A 22902-nucleotide genomic window follows, 5' to 3' on the forward strand; every position below is an offset into this window, starting at 1 on the left:
CCCCCCCCCAGTGTACCACCTCTGGTCAATTACTAATCATGTAATGAAAACATTAGTGCTTGGTATTTTAAGCCATATATGTTGTTTTTTCACATCTGTACTTGCTTACAGGATCAGGTACGTAAAACCCACCCACCAGAAAGGTTTAAAAATAAATTAGTAAGTCTTACAATTGCGTGGATATAAAGACAAAATAGAATTTCAAGTTAGCATAGCTCGCTCATTTTCTCTGTCTGCAAAATGAGGAAGATACCTAACTCTCGGGTTTTACAGTGACGTCCTTTATCAAGACCCCTGGGTCACAGTCACTTTCAAGGGCAGAGGTCGGTTTTAACTTCCATGCTAAACAGTGACAACTGCAGCTGGGGCCAAGCTCCTCCAGCACACGGCCTCCCTCCTTAGTAACAACAGCCCTGTTTTCGTGCGCACGTTTTATCTCCTTTCCTAGGAGACAATATAGGTGGATACAATGGATAACTGAACTGGTTTTACTACTCAGTCGTGAGACCTGGGCCAAGTCACCTAACCTTCCTGACAGCTTGTTTCTTTATCTGTAAAATGAAAACAATAAGACCTCGTGTTTGCTGGGAGGATTATAATAATTTAGCATCAACCACAAAGTGGTCACACAAAAATATAACTTTTTTACCCACTGCAGATTGTAAGGTTTTTGAAGACGGGCCTATGTGTCAACCCCCTCTTCCTTAGCCTTTCGCACAATGGACGTATGTGAGAGATGTTCACGAAATGAATGAATAAAACAAAAAGAAATGGAACACTACGCATGTGATGCTCTCTGAGTGTTCTCAGGAAAGGGGCTTTCAAAATTTCGATTTAATGAATGCTTTCACTTTGGCTCAATTGAATCCAACAACATCCTAATTTGTACAGGGTCAAAAATATATTTCCTGGGATTTTTGAACCCAGAAGGCATCTGCCCTCAAACTCAGCCCTCAGTGCCACGTGAGCCATAATCTGGGTGTCCTGCAGCTGAGAACATCTCCCTCTGACTTGGGGGGTCCTTGAGTCCTTGGGGTCTCAAGGATTCAGATCTGTTGAGTTCTGGGGTCTCAGAATCCTTACCCCTTTGACTCAGGTTAAATGACAAACTGAAGCTCCCTAAGCCTTAGCATGCATTCAGCCGCCCTTGGGAGTTGGCTAAAAGTGCAAATTCTTGGGCATTACATGTGTATATGTGTTCGTGCGTGTGTGTGTACATGCACATGGTAGGCTTCCAGACAGCCTTCAAAAGAGGTTTCCATCTTTGTTTAATGAAATATAATGATTCCTCAGTTTCACGGAAGCCAGCGATACAGTAGCCCCCACACATACTTATGCTTCTCCAAGGATATTCCCAAGTATGGTGAGATGTTGGTTAGTGTCTTCCCTGGGTCGCACAGAAGTGTTGGCTGATTTAGTGAAAAGCCCAAGGGAAAGGCTGTGGAAGGGGAGAAGGTCACATGGTTTGCACACCCCCTGGGCGAGGAGGGTAATTGCATCAAACCATCGTTTTACAAAGTCCTGGCGGTAGAAGAATTTTGGAGACGAAAATTTCATCTAGATAAAGGAAACATTTAAAATGCACCACATCTGCCTGGAACAAGATGAACACTAAATGCAAAAGTGAATTGTCAAAGTAGCATGTTAGCTGGACAAATGCCACAGGCAAGTGCATGTGATCCAGCACAGGCCCTCTGGTGAAAGGCCAGGATCGAACCTCCCCACCCAGAAATACATCACCCATCGGGCGTGATGGCGCCGTGTTTGCATCTTTACACGTACACGCACGGAGAACACACAGATGTAACACATGGATGCTTCTGTGTGAAGAGGCAGAAAAGCTCAATGACTGAAAAATAATGATAACAGTGCGTGAGAAATCGTTGATTTGTGATATAATTCTCAAGTGTCTGTAATTGCCTTGAAGTGTCGCTGCAATAAATTTGTATAAGGTTGTGAAAGACAACTACTATAAGCATAAATAATATATGATGTGATATATGACATTCATGTATCAAAGTGCAGCATGCGGCTTTTCAGAGGAAATCTATCCAAAAATTATAGTGTCTATGTCCCTAGTCGGGGACCATGTATTTTTAAGATCATGTATAATCTTAAAAATATTTATATATATGTACACATGTATATATGTATACATTCTTGATTTGGCTTTTACTATTTTATTATGAGGAAGCGTTTGCCCTTGGAAAGTAAAAAGGCTATAGAAAAATCGTGATACATTTTCCCCCATAAAGAAGACATGACATATTTCTCAGCAATTAAGCCTAATGACTACAGATATAATTTCAGCTGTTAATTGATTAAGCTAATTGTAATAAAGGAAGATAAAAAACCTCTGAGCAGGTTTCAGAATTAATTTATGTTTTTAAATGAGCAAGGAGTTTATAAGTAGCATGCCTTAAAGAGACATCCCCTAAAGGAGCAAACAGTATTACAAGCTAAAATTCAATTACAACACACGTATTGATGTTTTCCACGAAGTATATTCTGTTAATCACTTCCATTAGCATTAATTTAGTTTTGAGTTTAACTTTATTACAAAATATTGGTTGTTAATAGTGCCTATAAACTTGACCACAGATAAATTAGGGAGAGACACGTCTCAGTAAACATTTGTTTTCTCTAGCAAAAGAGAGGGAGGCTTATAGGCAAGTGGAATACTCTATCCTCAGGGAACAGACTTGAGTAATAATCTCTGAAACATCTAACAATCTTCTTTAGTCCTCATAGCTCTGAAGAGAGCTGAGAAAGTACATCGGATACGTGTCTTCTGCACGAGAACACACTGCCCTCCACGACGGTCACTTTGTCAGAGAATGAGGGACACACTGGCCGCCACAGGGATTCAGCTCCGCAGCAGCTTCGCTAATTACGAGCCTGGAGCAAATCGCTTCCCTTGTCTGCACCGCAGGTTAGAAAAGACCAGGAGGCACAGACTGTGAAACTCAGGGCCCCGCCAAGGTTGTATTTTATTTGTAATAAAGTTGTATTTTACTTAAAGTGCACAATATTTAAGTTTCTTGAGCCAATGTAAAAACAAAAAACAAAAAACAAGTCACTAAATTATACATTGAGAGACAGAGAGAGAGAGAAAGAGAGAGAAGTGGAGAAGGGAGTAAGAGGAGGAAAACACCTAGGTCTTGGCTTTTCTTGAAAAGTTAGGGAGACATGGGACAGCAGCTGTCCTGAGCTGGGTCTTCCCAGTTCAGCCTGGGCCCCACTGTCACTCAGCGCAGAGGCAAGGTGCCGCCCGCCGTTTCTCATGTCGCTGGCAATGCAGCTTCTCACAGAGCAGAAAGGTATGGTCTGTACTGGGGACTCTGTCGAGGCGAGAACATGCGCATCCCCAAGGCCTCCCAGGCAGCCGCTGCGCTGGGGGCCGTGCCCCCCAGCTCCGCCTTCTGAGTAAATGTCCTTCGGTTCTCTGAGTCCAAGTCCAGCCACTCTCACTGAAAGCCGAGATCTTTCATCCTAACTCCAACCCAGCACTCGCCTCCCAGGAATCAAAACAATCTGTCATGTTGACCGTGCATTTACTGGATTTCTATTATAGCTAGATTTCCTCAAAAGAAGTTGGATTTTTTTATTTTTTATTTTATTTTTTTAGCCAAATTTATTCTGATCTTCACGGGGTGAGGACGGAAAGGCAGGAAAAAACAACACCCTGTATGAGAAACGCAAAATCAAGTGAAGAGCGAGCGGCTTCCTCGTAGCCCACGGGAGCCACGCCAGGGCCTCCACGGGGCCCCCTCCCCGCCGCGCTCAGCCCTCTGCCTCCCTCCCTCCCTCCCGCTTCCACGGTGAAGGGCAGGACGGCCAAAGCCAAGGCCACTGATTCCACAACCTTCCAGCTTTCCACACGCCAAGAGTTCCCTCAGATTGGGAGCAAGAAGGTCAATAACAGAACAGATTTGAGACAGAAATGAAAACCATTAGAAACTCCACTCCGAAAATAAAAACGGATTATCAATGGTTCGCAATAATTAAGTAGTGTTTTAAGTTACATTGCATGGTAAGAAGAACTACTTTAATTCAATGTAATTCTCAAATGCTCTAATGAACATTGTAGACAAAACTGTAAAAAACACCAAGGCGCGCGCTCTGTCGTAAATTATAATTAGTGCAAAGCATCTCACTAGTTAGTTTTATTTTTTCTAAGACCATCGCTTTGAAATACACAGTGTTATTCATATTTTCTTTGCCGCGCTTTTTGTTTTTTTCCTGAAATAAAGTACTTGCTTTTTTAAAGCATTCCTTAAAAATGAGAACATGCCTCCACGAGCAGTTTGTAATTATGTCCATACTTACTCAGCTACGTCGCTCCCCGCGCACACTTGCCAAGTTTCTCACACAGTGGATGTAATGTCACCCTCTCAGCTGGGACCGGAATCAAATCACTTATTCACTGTCCTTTGAGGACTGACAAATGACAACAAAACCAACGATGTTTTCAAATCCACTTTGTCATAAATTACCATCACCCTGTACGCTTCAGGGCGGCAGGGACAGCTCCTTTTAATTACCACCATTTCTTAGATAAGGCACCTGAGTCAGAGAGGTTAAGTAATTCGCCCACGGAACTCAGCGGGGGGAAAACTGGGCCAGGGTGAAACCCAGGGGCTCTGCACGCCTGCCCCTCGCGTCCGACCTCACCACGGTCGCGAGCAGTACATTTCGTACAGTAGATCCCTGCCCAGGTTACTCTGGGTCCCCCAGGCTCATATCTCTCGCCTTATCAATTAAAAATACATGATATTCTTGAAGAAATAAATGGCCTTTATTTTTATTTGTAGTCTCTTCGATTAAGCTTTACAAACGGAAGGAAAGTTTGCCTCTTTCCCATGAAATTTTAGAAAAAGAACTGACAGACCTTGACCTCCAAAGACAGAGGTCATTAATCTGTTCCAAGTTTTGAGAGGGGTAGCTGGGGCCGGCTCACTGTTAGTAAACAACGAGTGTGCAAGTCATGCTTGTGTCTACGGGGCCGGGCAAAGGTCCTATCTTCTCAGATGTTCTGAGAAGCTAGCGAAACATCATCGTTCATTTTTTATAGAAATCAGGAATCTCATCGCCCTCGCCTTTAACACATAAGATTAGAGATTTTATCTCTCATTTTGCTAAAACTGAATCTACTCTAAGATCAGGATGTTATGAGAAGTAGAACTTCCAGGTTCTACCTCCTGTTCAAGCTCTTGAAGCCCAGGGACCCCCACGCCCTTGGCAAACATCAGGAAATCTACGGGGCTCCCACTGGGACCAGATACAACCGCTGGTCCTCGCCCCACGCACTGCCCCAGGAGAGCCTGCAAGGAGGTCAGGTTTGGCACGTGGGGTGTGATTCGTCCCCCTTGTCCGTTGACTACTGGGAAATACTGAAGGCTCCAGGCCGCAAACAGAGGAAGGAGAGAGCTCAGCAGAGCAGTGACAGGCCAGGGGTCCGGGTCAGGGGCTGCCCCCTCTGATTCTCTGCTCACCTCTAGTCCCCCCAAGAATCGCTCTGGCTCCCCCCGCAGGCCGGGCTGCCCTCCGCATGCTCACAGTAACGGCCCCGCGGGCAGATGCGCGCACTAGGGCTCCTGCCAGTTGTTCCAAATGAACTAACCTCGCTCACTGCCCCCAAAGCTTCTGCAGGAAGGAGAAATAAGCTCTTCTGAGAGGGGCTGATAAGCTCTCAGGCGATTTTTATCTTCATTTCACAAAGCATTTCACTTGCCAACACCAGAACAGGTAGCCTCCTGAGCATGGCAGGTCAGATGCTCTCAAACCTCCAAGTCCATTCCCCACAACCTAGTATATATTCAAAGCCCTAAACTCTCCCCAAGTTACACTCCTCAGGACCCTGGTCTCCTCGTGAAAGTCTTGGTAGGAAAACAAAAGTCTTTCCTTTTGCTGCTGGTCTCTGCCCAGCAGCTCTCGGGGCAGAGAGCTTGTTACTGGAACCCTACTGGACCCCGCTCAGGAGAACCGAGACCCTACGCTCTGGCTTCCCCAGACGTCCCGGGCTCGCCACACGGCCAGTCTGTGAGCCCGAGCGCGGGCGGTTAGGCGGGGGAGCACCTGCCTCGTCGCTGGGCCCAAGAGCAAGGGTTAAGGGGGGACTGTGGGTAGCGAGGACAGCGATGGCTGGAGACTCCTTTGGCATTTTCACCCTGCCTGCCGACCGGGGGTAGGAGGAGGTTACGCTGCCGGGTCCCAAACTGTCCCTGTCCCACCTCGTGTCATTTCTCAGAGGAGACTGATGTCCCTGACTAGTTGCCCAGAAGCACCAGAATCCTGTTACCGAAAAGGCTGCATGGCCATAGCACAGACATTAGTGTGATGCACGCATCTCCTGTCGCCGCTGGGAAGGTGTAGTCTGCGATATGGGTGGAGGGGTAAAACCCAAGGATAGTGCTTATTTTTCTAAAGAAACGGTTATGAAGAGTCCCAATAAATTTCAGGAGAATCGACTTTAATCCAGATCACCGTCATTCTGAAACATACACGAAACTTCTTGAATTATTATTTGATGTTCCCAAAATAATGGCAGAAAGCCTACAGGAGGGATTTTAGGGAAAATGCTGGAAGCATTTTCCGAGGAAGGGATAAGCTAGGTCAACAGCACCCCTTGGTGGCAGTAGGGGGACACACTGTAGTTAAGACATTATCTCAGAAGGGCCTTTGGAAACATTCCCTGGCGTCCGGAGGCCTGCAGGCTCCTGCGAGGCCTCCCTTCCCCTGGCTCCAGGACCTGCCCTGGCCCCCCCTCCCCTCCCCGGTTCGGAATCTGCTTGTGGTTTTAGCAGTCTCGGGAGGGAAGATCTCCTCACCCCTCCGGGCACAGCGCTCCAGGGCCTCACTCTCGAGTCTAGTACAAACCCTTTATGCACCAGCACTCGCCCGATTCCTCGGGTTAAACCTGCCTCCCCGATGGGATGAGAACTGGACGGTCTCGCTCCTTTGTTCCTGGCATCCGTGGGCTGTTAAGGCCCCGGAGAGAGAACCGGAGCAGCACCGTCTGGAATGGATTCGGTCAGAGGAGCTCAGCACGCTCCGTCCATAAATCTTTCCAAAGCCGAACCCGGGAATCCTGGGCCCGCTGTTCAGAGCGGAGGGTGTGCTTTAATGCGCTGGGGTGTGCAAAGCGAGGGCCTGCGCTTGAAGAGTTTCCGCTTTGCCGGGCAATTTACTGCAACCCGTGGCCACCTCTGCGCTTTCACAGCAACGCGCCCTGCTTCCAGGGGACGCCCACAGCGGGTTGAGCAAGAGCTTTGTGAGTGATCGTGTCTGTCAACCTCCCCTTTGCACATCGGCAGACTATAGAACAGAACTAAGATTTAAATTTTTATTTTTCTCTTGAAAGTCTAGCATAGTTATACCTTGTCTATTGCTAACCTGAAGGTTACATTTTTCAAATTTAACACTTTAAATTTAAATGAAGTTTTTATTTTTTAATGTTACTCACTTTAGCATTTCCCAGCAATTTTTTAAGTATACAACAGAGTGAGGTCTGCCCAGTACGCCCTGGCCACCTGTTTTCTTAGGGTTGACAGGAGAGGACTGTGTTTCTTTCTTCTGTTTTCTTGTTTGTTTTGTTTTGGTTTTTACTAAATATAGTATTTTCACTAAATAAATAGTAGAAATAGTAATCATACTATTTTATTAGCATTGTTACTTTAGGTGATTGCAAAAGAGGGATTCTACTTATGTCTCCAGATAGGGTTTGTGTTGTAATCCGGTCAGTGTAGAAATGAGCTTTGGCCCCTATTTTTCCATGGGAACGAGTTTTAAAGGATGAATTACACATAGTGATGTTTTATTCGTGGGAGGTAAATGTGTGATACTCAGAGACTTATTCCTAAGTTTTAATTTTAAAACAACACATTATAAGAAAGGCCAAATCCACATTTCCTCGTGACTTTTTAACCTTTTCCCTAAAGAGGAAAAGACAGGTTCAGGAAAAGCGCGGGTTCCGCAGGCGCCCGAGCTGCGGTCTGCGCTGTGGGGTAGGAGCAGGCGTGGCAGCAGGACCCAGGGCCGTGCCTGCCCGGAACCTCGCTGCAAAGTACCCACGGGCACATGCTCGGGCGCATGCTCGCTTTGCAGTTCGTGGGCGTTGATGCTTGTCCTCAATCTTATTCTACAACGTCTGCAGTCAGTGCACATTTAATCTATTTTTATTTTAAGCTAAAATTAGCAAACAAAAATGGGGGGCCCCAGGGGGGACACAATGGCCTTTTTTTACTCCTTCAGGTGTAAGCGTCGCCCAGCATTGAACTTGAGCTGTCAGAAGATTTCTAGTCCTCTTACCCCCTCTAGTGGCGATGGGCGGTATGGCCACTTGTAGTAGGTTCTGCCCTCAGACATGGGGGGATCACAGGGGATGCACATGGGGGGGGGGTGCATCTAGAGGGGGGTTCAAGTCCCAGATCCGCCGTTTCTAACTACGTGAACTCGATACTTCATTGTCCTTTTGTCGTTCAGTTTTCTCATTGGGCACAGAGTAATGATTATGATTTGCAAGCTTATTGTAATTGTCACAGAGAAAATGTTAAGTGAAATCTATTTAAAATTGATGAAACTAAGTTATTTTTTCTTTAAAAAAAAGCACAAGAGGCATACTAAATTTACCGAATCGACTGGTCCCTGCTGGACAGGCTCTAGCCTCCGCTGGCCCTCCTCTTGGTACTCAGAATGCTGGGCCTGAGGAACAGCCTGCACCAGTGGTCAGACCTCTGGCTTCCAGGGATGAAACACCAGCGCCGTCCAGGAGGCCGCCACACTTGGTTCTCTCGCTCGAAATGCTTGATTCTAATCTAACCGCAAAGGAACGATTAGACAAACCAAAACTAAGGGTTGGTCTGAAAAAAAAACCACAAAAACAAACAAAAAAACCTGTTCTGGGCTTTGAAAATTTCAGTGTCTTAAAAAAAAAAAATCAATGAGGCTGAGAAACAGTCATGATGAAAAGAGATTAAAACAAAAACTAAGAACTGAATGTAATGTATGACCTTTGATTAGATCCCAGACTGGGAAGAGGCGTAGCACTGGGCACGTGTGCAGACTTAAAAGCGGGCTTTCTGTGAGAACCTAGTATTGAATCATGATAATTTGCTAGACTGCTTTTTGGGTGCGATTGTTTAGAAGAATGCCCTTGGCCTTAGGAGATGCATCTTTAAATATTTAGAGCTGAAGTGCCACGATTAAAATATATTTGCACGTGCACAAGCTGGTGTGTGTGTGTGTGTGTGTGTGTGTGTGAAGTATACTAGTGTGCTAGCTTGCTGATTTTTCTGTGTGTGTGTGTGTGTGTGTGTGTGTGAAGTATACTAGTGTGCTAGCTTGCTGATTTTTCTGTGTGTGTGTGTGTGTGTGTGTGTGAAGTATACTAGTGTGCTAGCTTGCTGATTTTTCTGTGTGTGTGTGTGTGTGTGTGTGTGAAGTATACTAGTGTGCTAGCTTGCTGATTTTTCTGTGTGTGTGTGTGTGTGTGTGTGAAGTATACTAGTGTGCTAGCTTGCTGATTTTTCTGTGTGTGTGTGTGTGTGTGTGTGTGTGTGTGAAGTATACTAGTGTGCTAGCTTGCTGATTTTTCTATCACTAAAAATATTTCAAAATAAAAAAGTAAAAGAAACAAATGAAAGTTCCTGTACATTCTATCAGTTGAATGTTCCTTTGGGTTTATATTTTTCGTGATGCTAATTGACCAGGAAAGTGAGCTTATCTAGAATAATCCCCACCTTCATCTGAGGCTAAAATGAGATCAGATCATTAGTGTTTGAATGATAAACAGCTCCTCAGCAAATTTCTACCTGATATAGCAGATGGATCACTTTCCCTATTTGTAAAATGGAAATAATAACAATGACCACGCTCACAGCGCCTGCTTCTCCATGCACGTTACCATGTGCTCTTCACCCCCTTATAACTTCCTTCTGATTTTTCCCACTGTGATGCTAAATTGCTTGCACTTCTGTCCACACTGTATGGTTTCAGACTCCAGACTCCTTTGCAAATCTTACCTCTGCAAAGGCCTCCCACCCTCTTGTATTAAGACATTGGTCAGGTGTCACTTCCCAGGCTATAAAATCACGCCGCCAGGATTCACTGAGTTAACCTCTCTGCCTTCTGTGTATCTCCCCCAATCAGACTAATTGCAAGTGTGTGTGTGTGTGTGTGTGTGTGTGTGCCCTTTACTAGGCTGAAATTCCTTGGAACTCAAGGAGCTTGTATCAAACACTGAGCATCTATCAGAAGCCCTGGTCCTTATCAGGTGGACAATGAGAGTTCCTTGAGTGAGTGTATGAATGCAACTTGCAAATTCTACAATGCCAAGGCTAACTGCTGCAAAGTGTCGATGACAGTCACACCTCTTAGTTATTAGGACAGTTACATGTTAGTTGGTTGGTGGTGCAAAGAAGGTAAACTAACCAGGGGTATGGGAAACAGCAGCTGGGCAATTTTGTGTGAGGTGGGTAATTTTGGAGCATGGAGGCTTTGGAGACAGTGCGAAGTAAAATGGCCAGGAATTAATTTTGTCCACACTATCTTTCTGCCCAGACCCCAGAGGACTGTTCGCAGGACTGTGGCATATCAGGTTCTGAAAGCACTATTGGAAGGTTTGCACCCGGCCACGTCCTGCAGTGAGTCTTTCTCCTCGGGTCAGCCACAGCACCCAAAGGCCTGGGAGCATCTGGGGGGCAGGGGAAAGATGATGGGTGGGAGGAACAGAAAGAAAAGACCTGAAGTGTTTTACTCCAGACCCAGGGAGAAGCGGGCCTCCTGCTGGGACCGCAGGGACCCACCCCGACTTTTCAGGGGGGTAGGGAAAGATGAAAGGCTGCCCTCTGCCGGCAGCTTGGGCAAACCTTCGCACACAGCTCATCCCAGTCGAGTGGAAGCCGTGCCATGCTGACTCACTGAGAAGACAGTGTAGCGTGGGGGTGGGCTTTCTTTTAATACAATAGTAGCTGTAGTAGCAAATAGCGCTTTGTCATTGAGAGTTTTCACACCTTTTTTTTTAACCTTGACTTTTTGCCTTGCCTTTGAATTTGGCTGCAGGAGTCGTTTTAGAAATTCTGTGGGCGTCACACAGAGTCAGTGCGCTGAATCAGCCAAGAGACGATTTCTCCTGTGTTTGGGGCCCCTGCTCAGCAAATCTGGGGCAAAACAACAGGAAAAGGGAGAGCGAGAAAGCAACAAAAGGAAAATGAAGATTTCAGCTGCAATAACCTTACGTGAAGTTTTGTACAGAGAAACTCTAAATGAAGGTGAATATAGAGAGAGACAGTGATGTTGTGATTTGTAACAGGAAATACACACTTGGTTTTCTCTCCCATTTCTTGCACAGAGCTGGTAAAGCCCCTGGAATTTTCTGGAATGAGAGCTCTCACGGTGTCCTTTGTTGCGTTAATAGTGACTTTTAGAAGGTGCTGAAGGGTGGGGCTGGTTGTCAGTGGAGCCAACCATGTGATTAGAGGGTTGGAACTTCCGGTCAAATCCACCTTCACCTCTGGAGAGGGGGACAGGGCTGGAGGTGAGATCTTTCACCAAGGCCACAGATCGAATCAGTCCCACCTACATAATGAAGCCTCCAATGAAACCCAAAAGGACGGGGTCCCGGGAGCTTCCCGCCTGGTGACTGAGTGGAGATCCAGGGAGAGGGCAGCCCTGAGGGCCTGGAGCTCCGTCTCTTCCCCACACCTTGCCCTGGGCACCTCTTCCATCTGACTGTTCCTGAGTTATGACGTTTTATAATAAACCTGTGATGTAGGAGGTACAGCGTTTCGCTTTGAGCTCCGTAAGCTGCCCTAGCAAACGAACTGAACCCAGGAGGGAGTCATAGAAAATTCTACTTTACAGCCACTTGGTCAGAGCACAGGTCACAACCTGGCCCTTCGACTGGCATCTTAGTGCAGGGCAGTCCTGTGGGCCCAGGCCCTCACCTGGGGCCGGTGCTGTCCCCAGGTGCACAGCCTCGGAACTGAGACACCCAGCAGGAGAACCGCTTGGGGGTGTGGAAACCCCACACATCCGAATCGGAATGGGAAGCACACTGTGTGCTTGGTGTCAGACTGCAGGTATTATGTAAGTTTTGTGTTATTTTAAAAGATGGCATTTTCTATTGAACTGTTTATGGGGAGAGGGCTTCATAATCGCTCCCATTAGGGACTGTAAAGGTCTGTCTTCTCTCCAATCCTGGTTTACATTCTGTCCTAAATATAAACCTGCGTCGCTACAGTTTATATTTCTACAGTGGTCCCACGACACACCATTTCCCGTTAGTAAAGCTGATTTTTAAAAAAATCAATTTTCAGAAATGACTTTAATAGACATCCCCCCTGTGGCAGGATAGTAAGAAGCTAGGAAAATTCCTGGACAAGCGGAACAGGGAAACCGAGACACAAAGGTTGAACAAGGCCAACAGTTTGGGCAGCGGGGGGCCGGCTTGTGAATCACAAAACCGCATCTTCCCCAACCAGGGCCAATGGCGCTGGCTAAACCCAAGGAGGCGATGAGTAGATTCACCGAACTTCGGGTGGAAGAGTCAACACTGACACCCCCGTGTTATTAGGGAGGACATCTGGGGACAGAGGCTGAGCCTATGGACTGCAGTTGGGGGAAAGGGTGAGAGCTACTGAGCCGGTCATGAAACAGCAGGGCCACCTTGCAAGATACACGTTTAGATCCGAGAGAAGCCATCAGGCTGCTGGGGTGGGTGGGTGGCTGTGGCTGCCCTCTCTCTGCTAGCCTGTCCTTGCTTTGTCTTGTGTCCCCAAAATGCTCCAGGACTCCTAGAGGTGAGACACGGTGCCTCACAACTCATTGCTCAAAAAAAAAATATTTTCTAAAAAGAGCCTCTGTGTTAAATAAATAAGTTACTGAAAATCAGCATTTCAACATTTTATGTAAAACGTGCTTTCAGGTTCATTATCTCATTTCATGTGGATGTGGGAATAGATACCTGGAAACTCCTGGCGGCAGGGGAAGGGTCCCAGGGGGCCGCAGATGTAAATCTTCTAACGTAAGACTCCCCTGAGGGCCCTTGTTCAGCACCTAGGTTTGTATCAGCCTAGTGAGTGCACAGGCTGGGCCCTTCCTAAGTTGTATCCTGAGTGGTAACTGCCTTCGGCTCTTTTGGCTTCTCCAGAAAAAGTCTCTTCCCTTCTTCATATGCAAAGCTGACAGGGCCAGGTGAGATGGCTCTGGACACCTTTTGGTCCTTCAAATAACTTGTGTTTTCTGGAAAGGACGTCATGAAACGCGGCGTCCCAAACACCACCCGCCACCTCGCCGACAGCCAGGGCTTAGGCGCTGGCTCTAAGGCACATTACCTTGGAAAGCCAAGGCCTCGCGGTGCCAGGGTGGCCTTTGCTTCCCCTAGAGCGTCTGTCCAGAGGGCTGCAGAGGAAACCAGGTAAATCTTGGGGAGCGAGTTAATTACTTTTGTGTGTCGTTGGCTGAACCCTCAGCAGTACTGAGCAGTACTGTAGAAGCTGGTATCAGCATGTGCATGTGTGTGAGGGGTATGTTTGCAGAACATGGAAAGTTAGATGTGCTCAAGTGCTGATCCTCTCACATGCACATACCACACACGTGCACACGCGCACACACACACACACACACCCCTACACCTGCACGGCTGACTCTCCCAGCACCAGTCCCCGGTCCACAGGCGAGCCACACAACCAGTGAGTGACATCTAGCTCCCGGCGTTGCCTTCCCAGCCCCATCTCGCCCTGGGAGACTGGTCTACGGCGGTGCCTTGCTCAGCCGAAGCCTTCGTTGCATCTGACCCTCTGCTACGTAGATTTTAATCTGGACGAGGTAAAAGACAAGAGCTGGAAAATCCAAGAGTGAAAACATAAGTGCATGAATGACAGTGGAGGAGCGTGAGCTTTCTGAACAAGGCAAGTTCAGAGAGGCAGGCCTTCCTGGTAGGAAGTAGAGCCATGCTCCAGTGGACAGAACCCCGGGGCTGACCCCTCACCCTCAGGGCCACTGATTAGCTGTCAGACGGGTCACAAACTCTCCGGCCTCGGTTTTCTCATCAGCGAAATGGGAGAACTATTACCTACTGCACATGCAGGCTGCGAAAATAAACGTAGAAAACATACAAACACTGCGGCTCAGCACACACAGGCTGTGGCAAGAGTAGGCTTACAGTTGTGCGTGTGCCAAACGCAGGCCTTCTCCCTGCATTCTCACTTATTATTTACTGTTTTATTTTCCATACGAGCAACTGTAGCCTACTTTCGCCCCACTAATGAGCCCTCAGCCAAAGCCACTTTAGGAATCTGCTTTATTTGAGGCAACTGCTTTCCATGGGGAGGGTAATGCTTGTTTGCAGCACAGAGTGAAGAGCACTGGTGAGTCCAGCAGCTGGGCTGGGTGGAGAAACTGGAGACCTGTAGTTCTTCCTGAGAAAGGCGCTCACAGGGCCCCTGTGTTTTTATTCTGAGTCGAGTGTCGCGTAGCCTGAGCCAACACTAACACCGGGTAAGCATTTCCTCCCGATCCACAGGTAACTTCAGTTGGGGTTAAATTTACCCCCTAGTTAAGGAGGCTGCCCTGTTCAGGAAAGAGTCTTGAGTGATGCGTCTCAAACATGTTAACGGCAAACAGAAGCAATCGAGAAGGAACGCTTCTGGGCAGCGAGTCAGGCTTTCTCTGCTCGATTTCTCCCCCAGTTTGCAAAGTAGGGTTAATGATCTCCCTTCCTGGAGGCTCGGGTTGGAGTCAGGGAATCATGAGGCACAGATGTCACAACTCCCAGTGGAAACAGCTGCATCTGATTGTAAATAATGCAAAACACTCAGCGATCACTGGCTGCGATGTGCTCTTCTCCCCCCTCCCCGAAGGATAGAGAGGTCTATTCAAACGTTAGCCTAAAACTGCAGGAATAAAGTAATGGAAAAGACCCAAAACACGGGTCATCAGAAACATGGGTCCTGGGTTTTATAAGCATTATAGTATCCCAAGCAGCATATCTTTTCTGTCATGAAGCAGTTTTGTTAGGTTCAGTTTAAAAAAACACACAAAACAAACACACCAGCTTGCAAAGCATACTTCAGACACGAGGTGGCAGGATGTGCCCACCTAATGTGAGGCTCCCGTCCCTAGCGGGCTCCCAGCCCCGGCTGGAGCGACATTGGACCGTGGTTTCAAGTTACCACCCAGGATGGGGAAGGTTTCTAGGCCGTGGGCTTCTGCGAATAACTGGCAGGCGATCACGACCATAGTGCTTAGCTCTCAAGTGGAATTACCCAGCTGTAAACCTTCAACAGCTATCTGCGTACAACTCAAGCAAGACCTACGGCAGTAAATTGGTCATTTCGCCTCTGGACTTTGAGCCAAAGCTTCACTTTCGACTATACTGGCATTTGGAATAAACCTAACCACCAACTATTTCACAGTCTCTGTTTTCAAACTGTTTGACAAACGTTGGCACATGCAGGTTTTGGAGACTACGGCAAAGTCGGATGGAGCACACCCTTGTGGTCCATTTGCCTGTCCCCGCTCCTGTTTGTCAATTGGCTTCAGGCTTCTTAGAGAGCATCGTCCTGGGTGTTACACTCTGCCCCCTACTCCCAGGGAATGAATGGCAAGATTACTGGATGGGCAAAAGGATGGTTTGCTTAATTTCATTCTACTCAGTTTTGGAGTTACTGAGAGACTGAGACTACCAGCCTTTAAAAGGTGACCCGACTGTTCTGCCACTTGAAATATGCTAAAGCTAAGAAGCACACTACTCCTAAATACTATGTCAGAATTTCTCAGCCCATGCTGTGGTCAGTTGTAAAGAGCAATCTGAGTTTCTGAATTCTTAGCATGAAAGTCCAAATCAAATAATGCTCACACTTCACTGCACATATTACTGAATTTGGCTCCTATTTAAAGGTAATAACGCCCGGCTTGCGTGGCTCAGCGGTTGAGTGCCGACCTATGAACCAGGAGATCACGGTTCGATTCCCAGTTGGGGCACATGCCCGGGTTTCGAGCTCGATCCCCAGCAAGGGGCAGCAGGAGGCAGCTGATCAATGACTCTCCTCATCCATGTTTCTCTCTCCCTCTCTGAAATCGATCAAAATATATTTTAAAAAATTTTTAAATGAAGGTAATAAAATCTCGTTTCTTATTAAATATGTCACTCATTATAGAGAGCCCCACAAAGTACCCAAACTTCCCAATTTTATAAACCAATTAACAGGACTGTAGAGAGCACACATAAGGTGATGCTTTCTGTTGGCTGGTTGGATGGTTGGCAGGTTTGGCACCTGCATTATTTAAATGCGACTCTGCCCTCATACGTGACAATAAATCAATAGAACCACTGGCATTTCTATTTGTCACAGGAATTTATTCCACATTACACAGGGCAAGATCCAATCTCTTTGATAAATATCATTCCTATAACAAATAACTGTAATTTCTCCGTAACGTAATCTTTGTGAACGTACCACTTTACTTTACAATTTGCAGGTGGTGCAGATAATCCCTTCCCCACCACGATGCTGACACTGCATTGAAAACTTCGTGGCGTTTCCCTGTCCCCGAGTCGGGGGTTTTCATACTTGGAAATGCTTGTCAGGTTGGCTTCTGTGCAGAATGAAGGGAATGGGGGTCCTTTTCCAATCTACTGCAGAGCCTGGGGGTGGGAAGCTGTGCGCTGATGGCGGGCGTCCAGCTTTTGCGGATTAGCTGCATGCTCTGTCTCTGCCGCCCCCCCCCCCAATTTCCATCCTATGAGGTCACCCTGGGCCTACGATCAGGTCAGCTGGGTAGAGGCACAAACTGCAGGCGGTGCTCTCACGCCAGGCCTGAGAAGGGGACCTGGAGCATCGCGGGGTCTCAACAGCAGAAACGCTCGCTCAGCACCGGCCCAGGGATGGCAGGAAGGGGGCCCTTGGTCATGTTAACTCAGTGGCCCGCGCCCCACCCCCCACAGACCCCGCTCCTTCCTCTTCCTGGCCCTGCTTCCTCCCTCCAGCGCCCAACCTTAACTTCTGGATGGATGCACTTGAAAATGGACCTACAACTGACCGGATGAGACCTTGTAATATACTCCAGCTCCACGGGGTTCGCGCTGGGAGAGCGCACAGCCTTGGCTAAACAAGCCCTCCTGCGCTGGCGGCCCCGCGGGAGCGCTAAAGAGAAGGCGCGGGCGAAGCTCCTCTACTCTCAGTACTGGGCTTGGTTTTCTGCTCCATCCTACGCGCTGAAGGTGGAATTCAGTAAGACCACACCCTGTAAGGTTACACTGGTCAGAGCTGTGGGCAGACACTGACGGGATGAAATCCGAATTCCGGTCTCTGTCCCCCGTCGAGGGTTTATGTTAAGATATTTGCTCTCCTTTTGTCTCAGCCTTCCTCGTGCTCTCCAGGCTCCTACAAATTTTATGTGCAAATATCCTGACTCTCTGGGAAGTTCAGGGAAAGCCCAGAGCTCACACAGACCCTGAGAGAGAGCAGTGGCCTTAGTGGTCTTCTCAGAGCTTTAAGGCATCAAAGGCTGACCCCCTGGCATCGATCAAAACATCTCACGGTTCCAGAGAGATTAAGAACTAAGGAAAGGGGTAAAGTGTGAGGAAAGCGCCTTTTCAAGCATATACAGAGAGACACACCTATCGAGAGAGAGGTCTAGTAAGTCGGCAGAGACTCACGGAGCGTCATCCCCTGTCCGGGCACTGGGCCTCCGCCTGTGCTCCAGGCACAGCCCTTGTCCAAGAATCCGCCTAAATCCTACATCTTTGTCTTCCGAAACGACTGATCCCCTAATCCCTATTTTTTGGATTATTTATCTTTCTTTTTAAAAATATATCTAGGAAACAATTTTGACATCAGGCACATTGAAAAACATGCTGTGTCAGGACGTGTGTCAAACCATAGACACTCTCGCACGTTCTCTCACTATCCAGGGCAGCTGGCCTGGTGCTGGCCTGCGGACAGAGCTGCGGACCTACAGGGAGACAGGAATCCTGCTCTGCGGGCGGCCTGGGCAGGCCAGCACTGCACCCCAGCAGGGTCATCAAGCTCAGGGGATACTAGGGGCTTGGAGAGAGTCCAGAGAGTTGCCATCAAACGAAATCAGCGTTTGAGACATAATCCTAAAGAGGCAGGTTGGAAGGAGCTGGGCTTGTTCACCTAGATACCAGCTTGTAAGTACTGAGAGGGGACCAGCCTGGGCGAGGCCTGTCCTGGGGGTGCGGAGGCTGCTCTCATGGCACTCGGGGCACATGCAGTAGGAGAGTAACTGCTTCAGAGGCGATTTTTAGACTTCTAAAGAGATTGGGGCCTGTCTGACTTCAAAATGTATGTCCAAGGAAACTACAGAGGGCCCTTTCCAACCCCTCCCCCAACTTAAGGACAAGCAGAGGTAACCCAGTGAGGAAAGAGAAGCCTGGGGGCAGGCGGAGGGGTTTCAGTTCAACCCTAGGTCGCCTTCGGTTCTGTGAATCCTTCATTGGACATGGGAGTTGTGCTTTTAAAAATGTGAAACATGTAGTGTTCATGTTTGTGTGTGTGTGATCATGAGCAAGTGTGCATGTGTATGTGTATGTGAGAGCTGTGTGTAGGAGTGTGTGTAAGTGTATTTGAGAGAGAGAGTGTGTGTGTATGTGTGTGTAGTGGATCTCATCTCCTTCCTTCCCAGAAAAACCAATGCAAACAATCCTTGGAAACATTTCTCCCAGGAGAGCTGGCGCTTCTGTTTAGACACAGGCCCTGGCTGCTCCATTTCTGACAGAAAGCAGGGCTGTCACAAGTTCAAGTGAGTTAGGGGCCAGCCCTTCACCTGCAGCGGTGAGACCACAGGGGGCGCCACCCCCAATGGGACAGGGTCCCCGCAGAGGCAGGCTCTTCTCAGCCAGGGACAGAGGAATCACATGGCCATCACCTGCTGTCCGTAAAGTGCTCACAATGCTTTCTTTACCACAGAAAAGAAGAGACAGTGACTCGCTCCAAGTCCAGCACATAACTTCTGTACAGTGTGTTTCTATAACCAAGAAAAGCAAACACCTCCCTTGCATCAGGCACAGAAATTCAGTCTAATTTCCAAAGCTCTGCATTATGACAAATGCCCAGATAGGCGGCTGCACTGTAATAAAATTCCAAGGAAACGCCGCTTTCCCCTAATTGCCCGCCTCCTCTGTTTCTTCAGGAGCGAATGAACTGAGAGAAGCATCTGTTTTCCATCTCTCTGGATTTCGGGAGTGTTGTGGGTTGTGGAGCCATCTCTAATTGCTTTAGAACTTGTACTTCTTTCCCGAACGTCTCATTTGCTCTCACAGATTATGAAGTTCTAGTCAGATGGGATTATAGATTTCTACAAATCTTGTGCCCGCTGCAATGACCGGAAGCCAGAACAGATCGCAAAGCCAAGCACAGGTTACCTCCACCTTTGCTTACACACCACGGGTGAAGTCGGGCACTGTGAAGCCCAGACCCCTCTGTGGGTCAGTCAGTAACGACTGTCTAGATTCTTTGGGAAGGACAGTGATTATTGGCCTAGGCTCCTGGGGGTGAGCGTCAGTCTCCTTTGGCCACCTGCGCACCTCTGCAGGAGCCGTGCCGGGTACTTCTGCTTATCCCCCCGAAACACCCCTTAGCAAGCTGCAACCGTGACACGAAATGATAAGTGAAGCACTTGCACTGAAAAGAGATAAGAGGTGAACGGTCTGAAAGAAGACACAGTCCCTTCTCTGTGATGAGCTGCAGTGTGGCGGAGGCCGCTCGGCCTCCCTAAAGCCAGATCTCTGAGTAAACCAGCACCAGTGGAATTATCTTAGGGGTCAGGGATTGCTCTTGTTTTCAACAGATCATAGAGCTTTCTGATGATTTACCAGTAAGAAGTCCATTAATCTGCTAATAAGCATCCTGAGTTTTAATAACTCCTGGGAATCCTGGCTTTGGGGAACTGTTTAGAAAGTGACGAGGGTGGGTGCCTGCCTGTTTGGTTACACTGGGTGGTCCTTACTCCCGCTGGTGCAGGAAAATGCACTGGTAGATTCAACCGGTTTAAATGTCCTTCACCATTGCCCTGGGTTACTGAGCAAAGGGCGGTGCCATCCCGGGAGTAACTTAAAGAGGCTTCTGGGGTAGGAGCGGAGATTAGGGGCCACGCTGACCCCTTTGCTCCAGGATACAGGGCCAGGCGAGTGGAACAACCCTCGCAAGGCAGGGAGGAGAGGCGCAGAGGTCGGGCTTCTCCGCCGGAGCCTGGCGCCCGCCTACAGCGGCCTGGGCCCAGCGTTTCTGCTGCTCGGAGGGGAAAGGAGCAGCCTCCTGCAGCCTGAGTTTCCCATGTCGCTGCGATTTGAAGAGTGAAGGCCATCCCGTCAGGCAAGGGAAGGGTTGACAGTGTAAGGGCACAAAGACTATCTTTTTTCTGTTCCTGAAGTTTAGCCCAGGAGCCTGCTTCCACTGAGATGATGAAACGATTAAGAGGGGAGAGAACACACGCAGGAAGCCTCTCCAGGAGACCCAGGGCCATACGAGGTGCAGGCACCTGGGAAAGGGCTTGTGTAACGCAATCCTCTGCCAGTTAGTAAAAACTCTGTCCTTTCTGTATTCAGTGTTGAAACATTAAAAACTGGTGAATGTGATATTTTGGGAATAGTTTTAGTCAACTAAGATGGCAGTTTATCCTAGTGGGGTTAATTGTGTTATTTGTTTAGTAATTCGTTGTCTTATTGTTTCTACGTTTTTTATACCCAAAAAGTGTTTGAGCTGAAGCATTTAGTTATGAAGGCATTTAACATTTTAAATTAAGACACGAGGAATTCTAGATGGCGCTTGAGATGCCCGAGAGGAGCCTCTCATCTCTGTGTTTGTAGGTACCTCATATATTCGTAAACCAAACCCTGTGCGTGTTTAAGCCAGACCAAAATACTAAAAGGCTCCATTTCTCCCATTAGAGAGAAAAAAAAAAAGCAAATGTTTTGCTTAGTTATGTTTTTAAAAGAGCTTGACATTGTAAATAATTGATGAATATGTAACTTGTTCATCATTAATGGACAATTCCCATGGAGGTATCCTCCCTGGTTATATAATTTGCTATCTCAGAAGGGTTTCACAAACGCCAAGGTTAAAGCTGGAGAGCAGAGAGACACCACTTCAGGATGACAACATCCTCTTTGGCACAAATAACAATTAAGGCTCAAAAAATTAAGTCCAGGCACTGAATCCACTTGGGTTGAGTTACAGATAGAACAGGCAATAACGTTTCCCCGTAATAAATTCCCCGTACACAGCCACGCACCCAAATGAACATCAGGGCAACATGTTGTACTGCGAAGAACTAAATGGTACTTTAGCTTATATCTTTATTCTCTGTCTCTTTTCTTCAGGTGATAACTGAGATGTCACCTACCATGCACGAACACTTACATCCCCTTTCTGAGAACATTTCTGATATTACTGGTATAAGAGAAGGATGCCATGTATTTAAAGACTGCCTTATTAATCGATAGGTTTTGGTAAATATCTAGATTATCTGGTCGGTCAACTTGTCTTTATGGCCTCAGAAAGAAGACTAGCTGCCATGTTCCATCCAAATCAGTTGGTAAATGAGTATTCATAAGGACATCAATATTCACAGTGTCATACAATCATGCTCCAAGCTAAATAAAAATAAAAGTAAAGTGGCCCCAAATATTACAGTGTAACAGGACAAGAGCCCAAAGGTATGTACAAATTCATTGACAACATCTGTGTGTCACAGACAAAACATTTAAAAGGAAATCTACATAAAACAAAAGTAGATAAATTTATCAAATGTTGATAAATTTTTCAGAGACAGTAGAGAAGTACACAACACATGGAAGAGAGAAAGAATTTTTAAAAACAACCACCAAGCCAATACACAGAGTACAGGTTTAACTACGTTCATGTTACAGAATGATGGAAACCGGGGACACAAAAGGTTCGGTAACAGCAGAGAGAGTCTCCCCCAGCGCAGGGAAGAGGGACGCCCGTTTCTGGGTGAGAACACGGACTGGCCCCTCCTGCCCCGGACCTGTACACACAGAGAAAGACAAGCAATGCTGACATCAGGGCGTCTACAGCGACACAGGACAGACAGGTGGGAGCGTTTGGCATGTCGCAGCGCGGGAGTCAATCGCGACTGGCTAACGGTGAGGGTACCTGGCTCTGTTGCAGGTCACTGGCTTGCCTGAGCGGAGGGACGGCCGGGGGGGGCACCCCCGACGTGGACGCCGACCGGCCCAGCTTGCAGCTCACCTTCGGCTCTGCGGGCGAGGGAGACAGAGAGCGGTTAGTGGGGCGCAGGGCCCGCGATGGCGCGCCTGCGGCCTCCGGGGCTCGCCGGCAGGGGACGTGAGAACAGGTCCCCGCAGCTGACTCTAAAGCAGGGGCTCTCTTTGAAGACGAGCTCCTGGGAATGGAGGGCAGTCACGCGAGCCCGAGGCCCCTTCCCGCGCACCTTCTGCCCAGTCACAGCAGCTTCCATAGTGATCACTCGCGACGACACCCCACTAAGGGAAAAAGCGGCCGCCGAGACCACGTTTGGTGCTCTGATTTCAGCTTTGGTCCACAGGGCTCCCAGCACCGAAAATGCCTTTTGCGCCCTCCCCAGATTTTCCTTCCCTCCTACTTTTCTGCCCCCTTTCATTCTTTCCTTGTCTCTCTAATTTTGAAGCCTATACATAGCATTGTGCCCGTGTTGGCTACTTTCCTCATGTTTTCAGTGTAACCTTTCTCTCTTATCTCAATTTGTTTTAAATTTTATAACCGTCTTCTAAGATTTTTGCACTCTTTCATAGTAATAGCATTTTTTCAAAATTAAAAGCATTGCCCTCACTCTTCCCCTCCTGAAGGAGCCCAGTGACCTGTCCAGGCCACTGACGGGATAGTTTGAAGATTACGACTCAGGGATGGAAAGAGT

The 22902-nt window shown here is 47.7% G+C and overlaps 1 protein-coding gene across 1 annotated transcript in view; it reads right to left on the bottom strand.

The window, feature by feature from the left end:
• The window catches only part of NYAP2 (neuronal tyrosine-phosphorylated phosphoinositide-3-kinase adaptor 2), a 176734-nt gene that overhangs the window by 6573 nt on the left and 147259 nt on the right, over positions 1 to 22902 (bottom strand). The window contains exon 5 of the mRNA XM_087819366.1: positions 22143 to 22246. Within this exon, the coding sequence (XP_087675492.1) occupies positions 22143 to 22246 (104 nt within the window). The remainder of the gene's footprint in view (positions 1 to 22142; positions 22247 to 22902) is intronic.

This window comes from Miniopterus natalensis, chromosome 8 (assembly GCF_054644295.1).
Source record: "Miniopterus natalensis isolate mMinNat1 chromosome 8, mMinNat1.hap1, whole genome shotgun sequence".
Classification (NCBI taxonomy): domain Eukaryota; kingdom Metazoa; phylum Chordata; class Mammalia; order Chiroptera; family Miniopteridae; genus Miniopterus; species Miniopterus natalensis.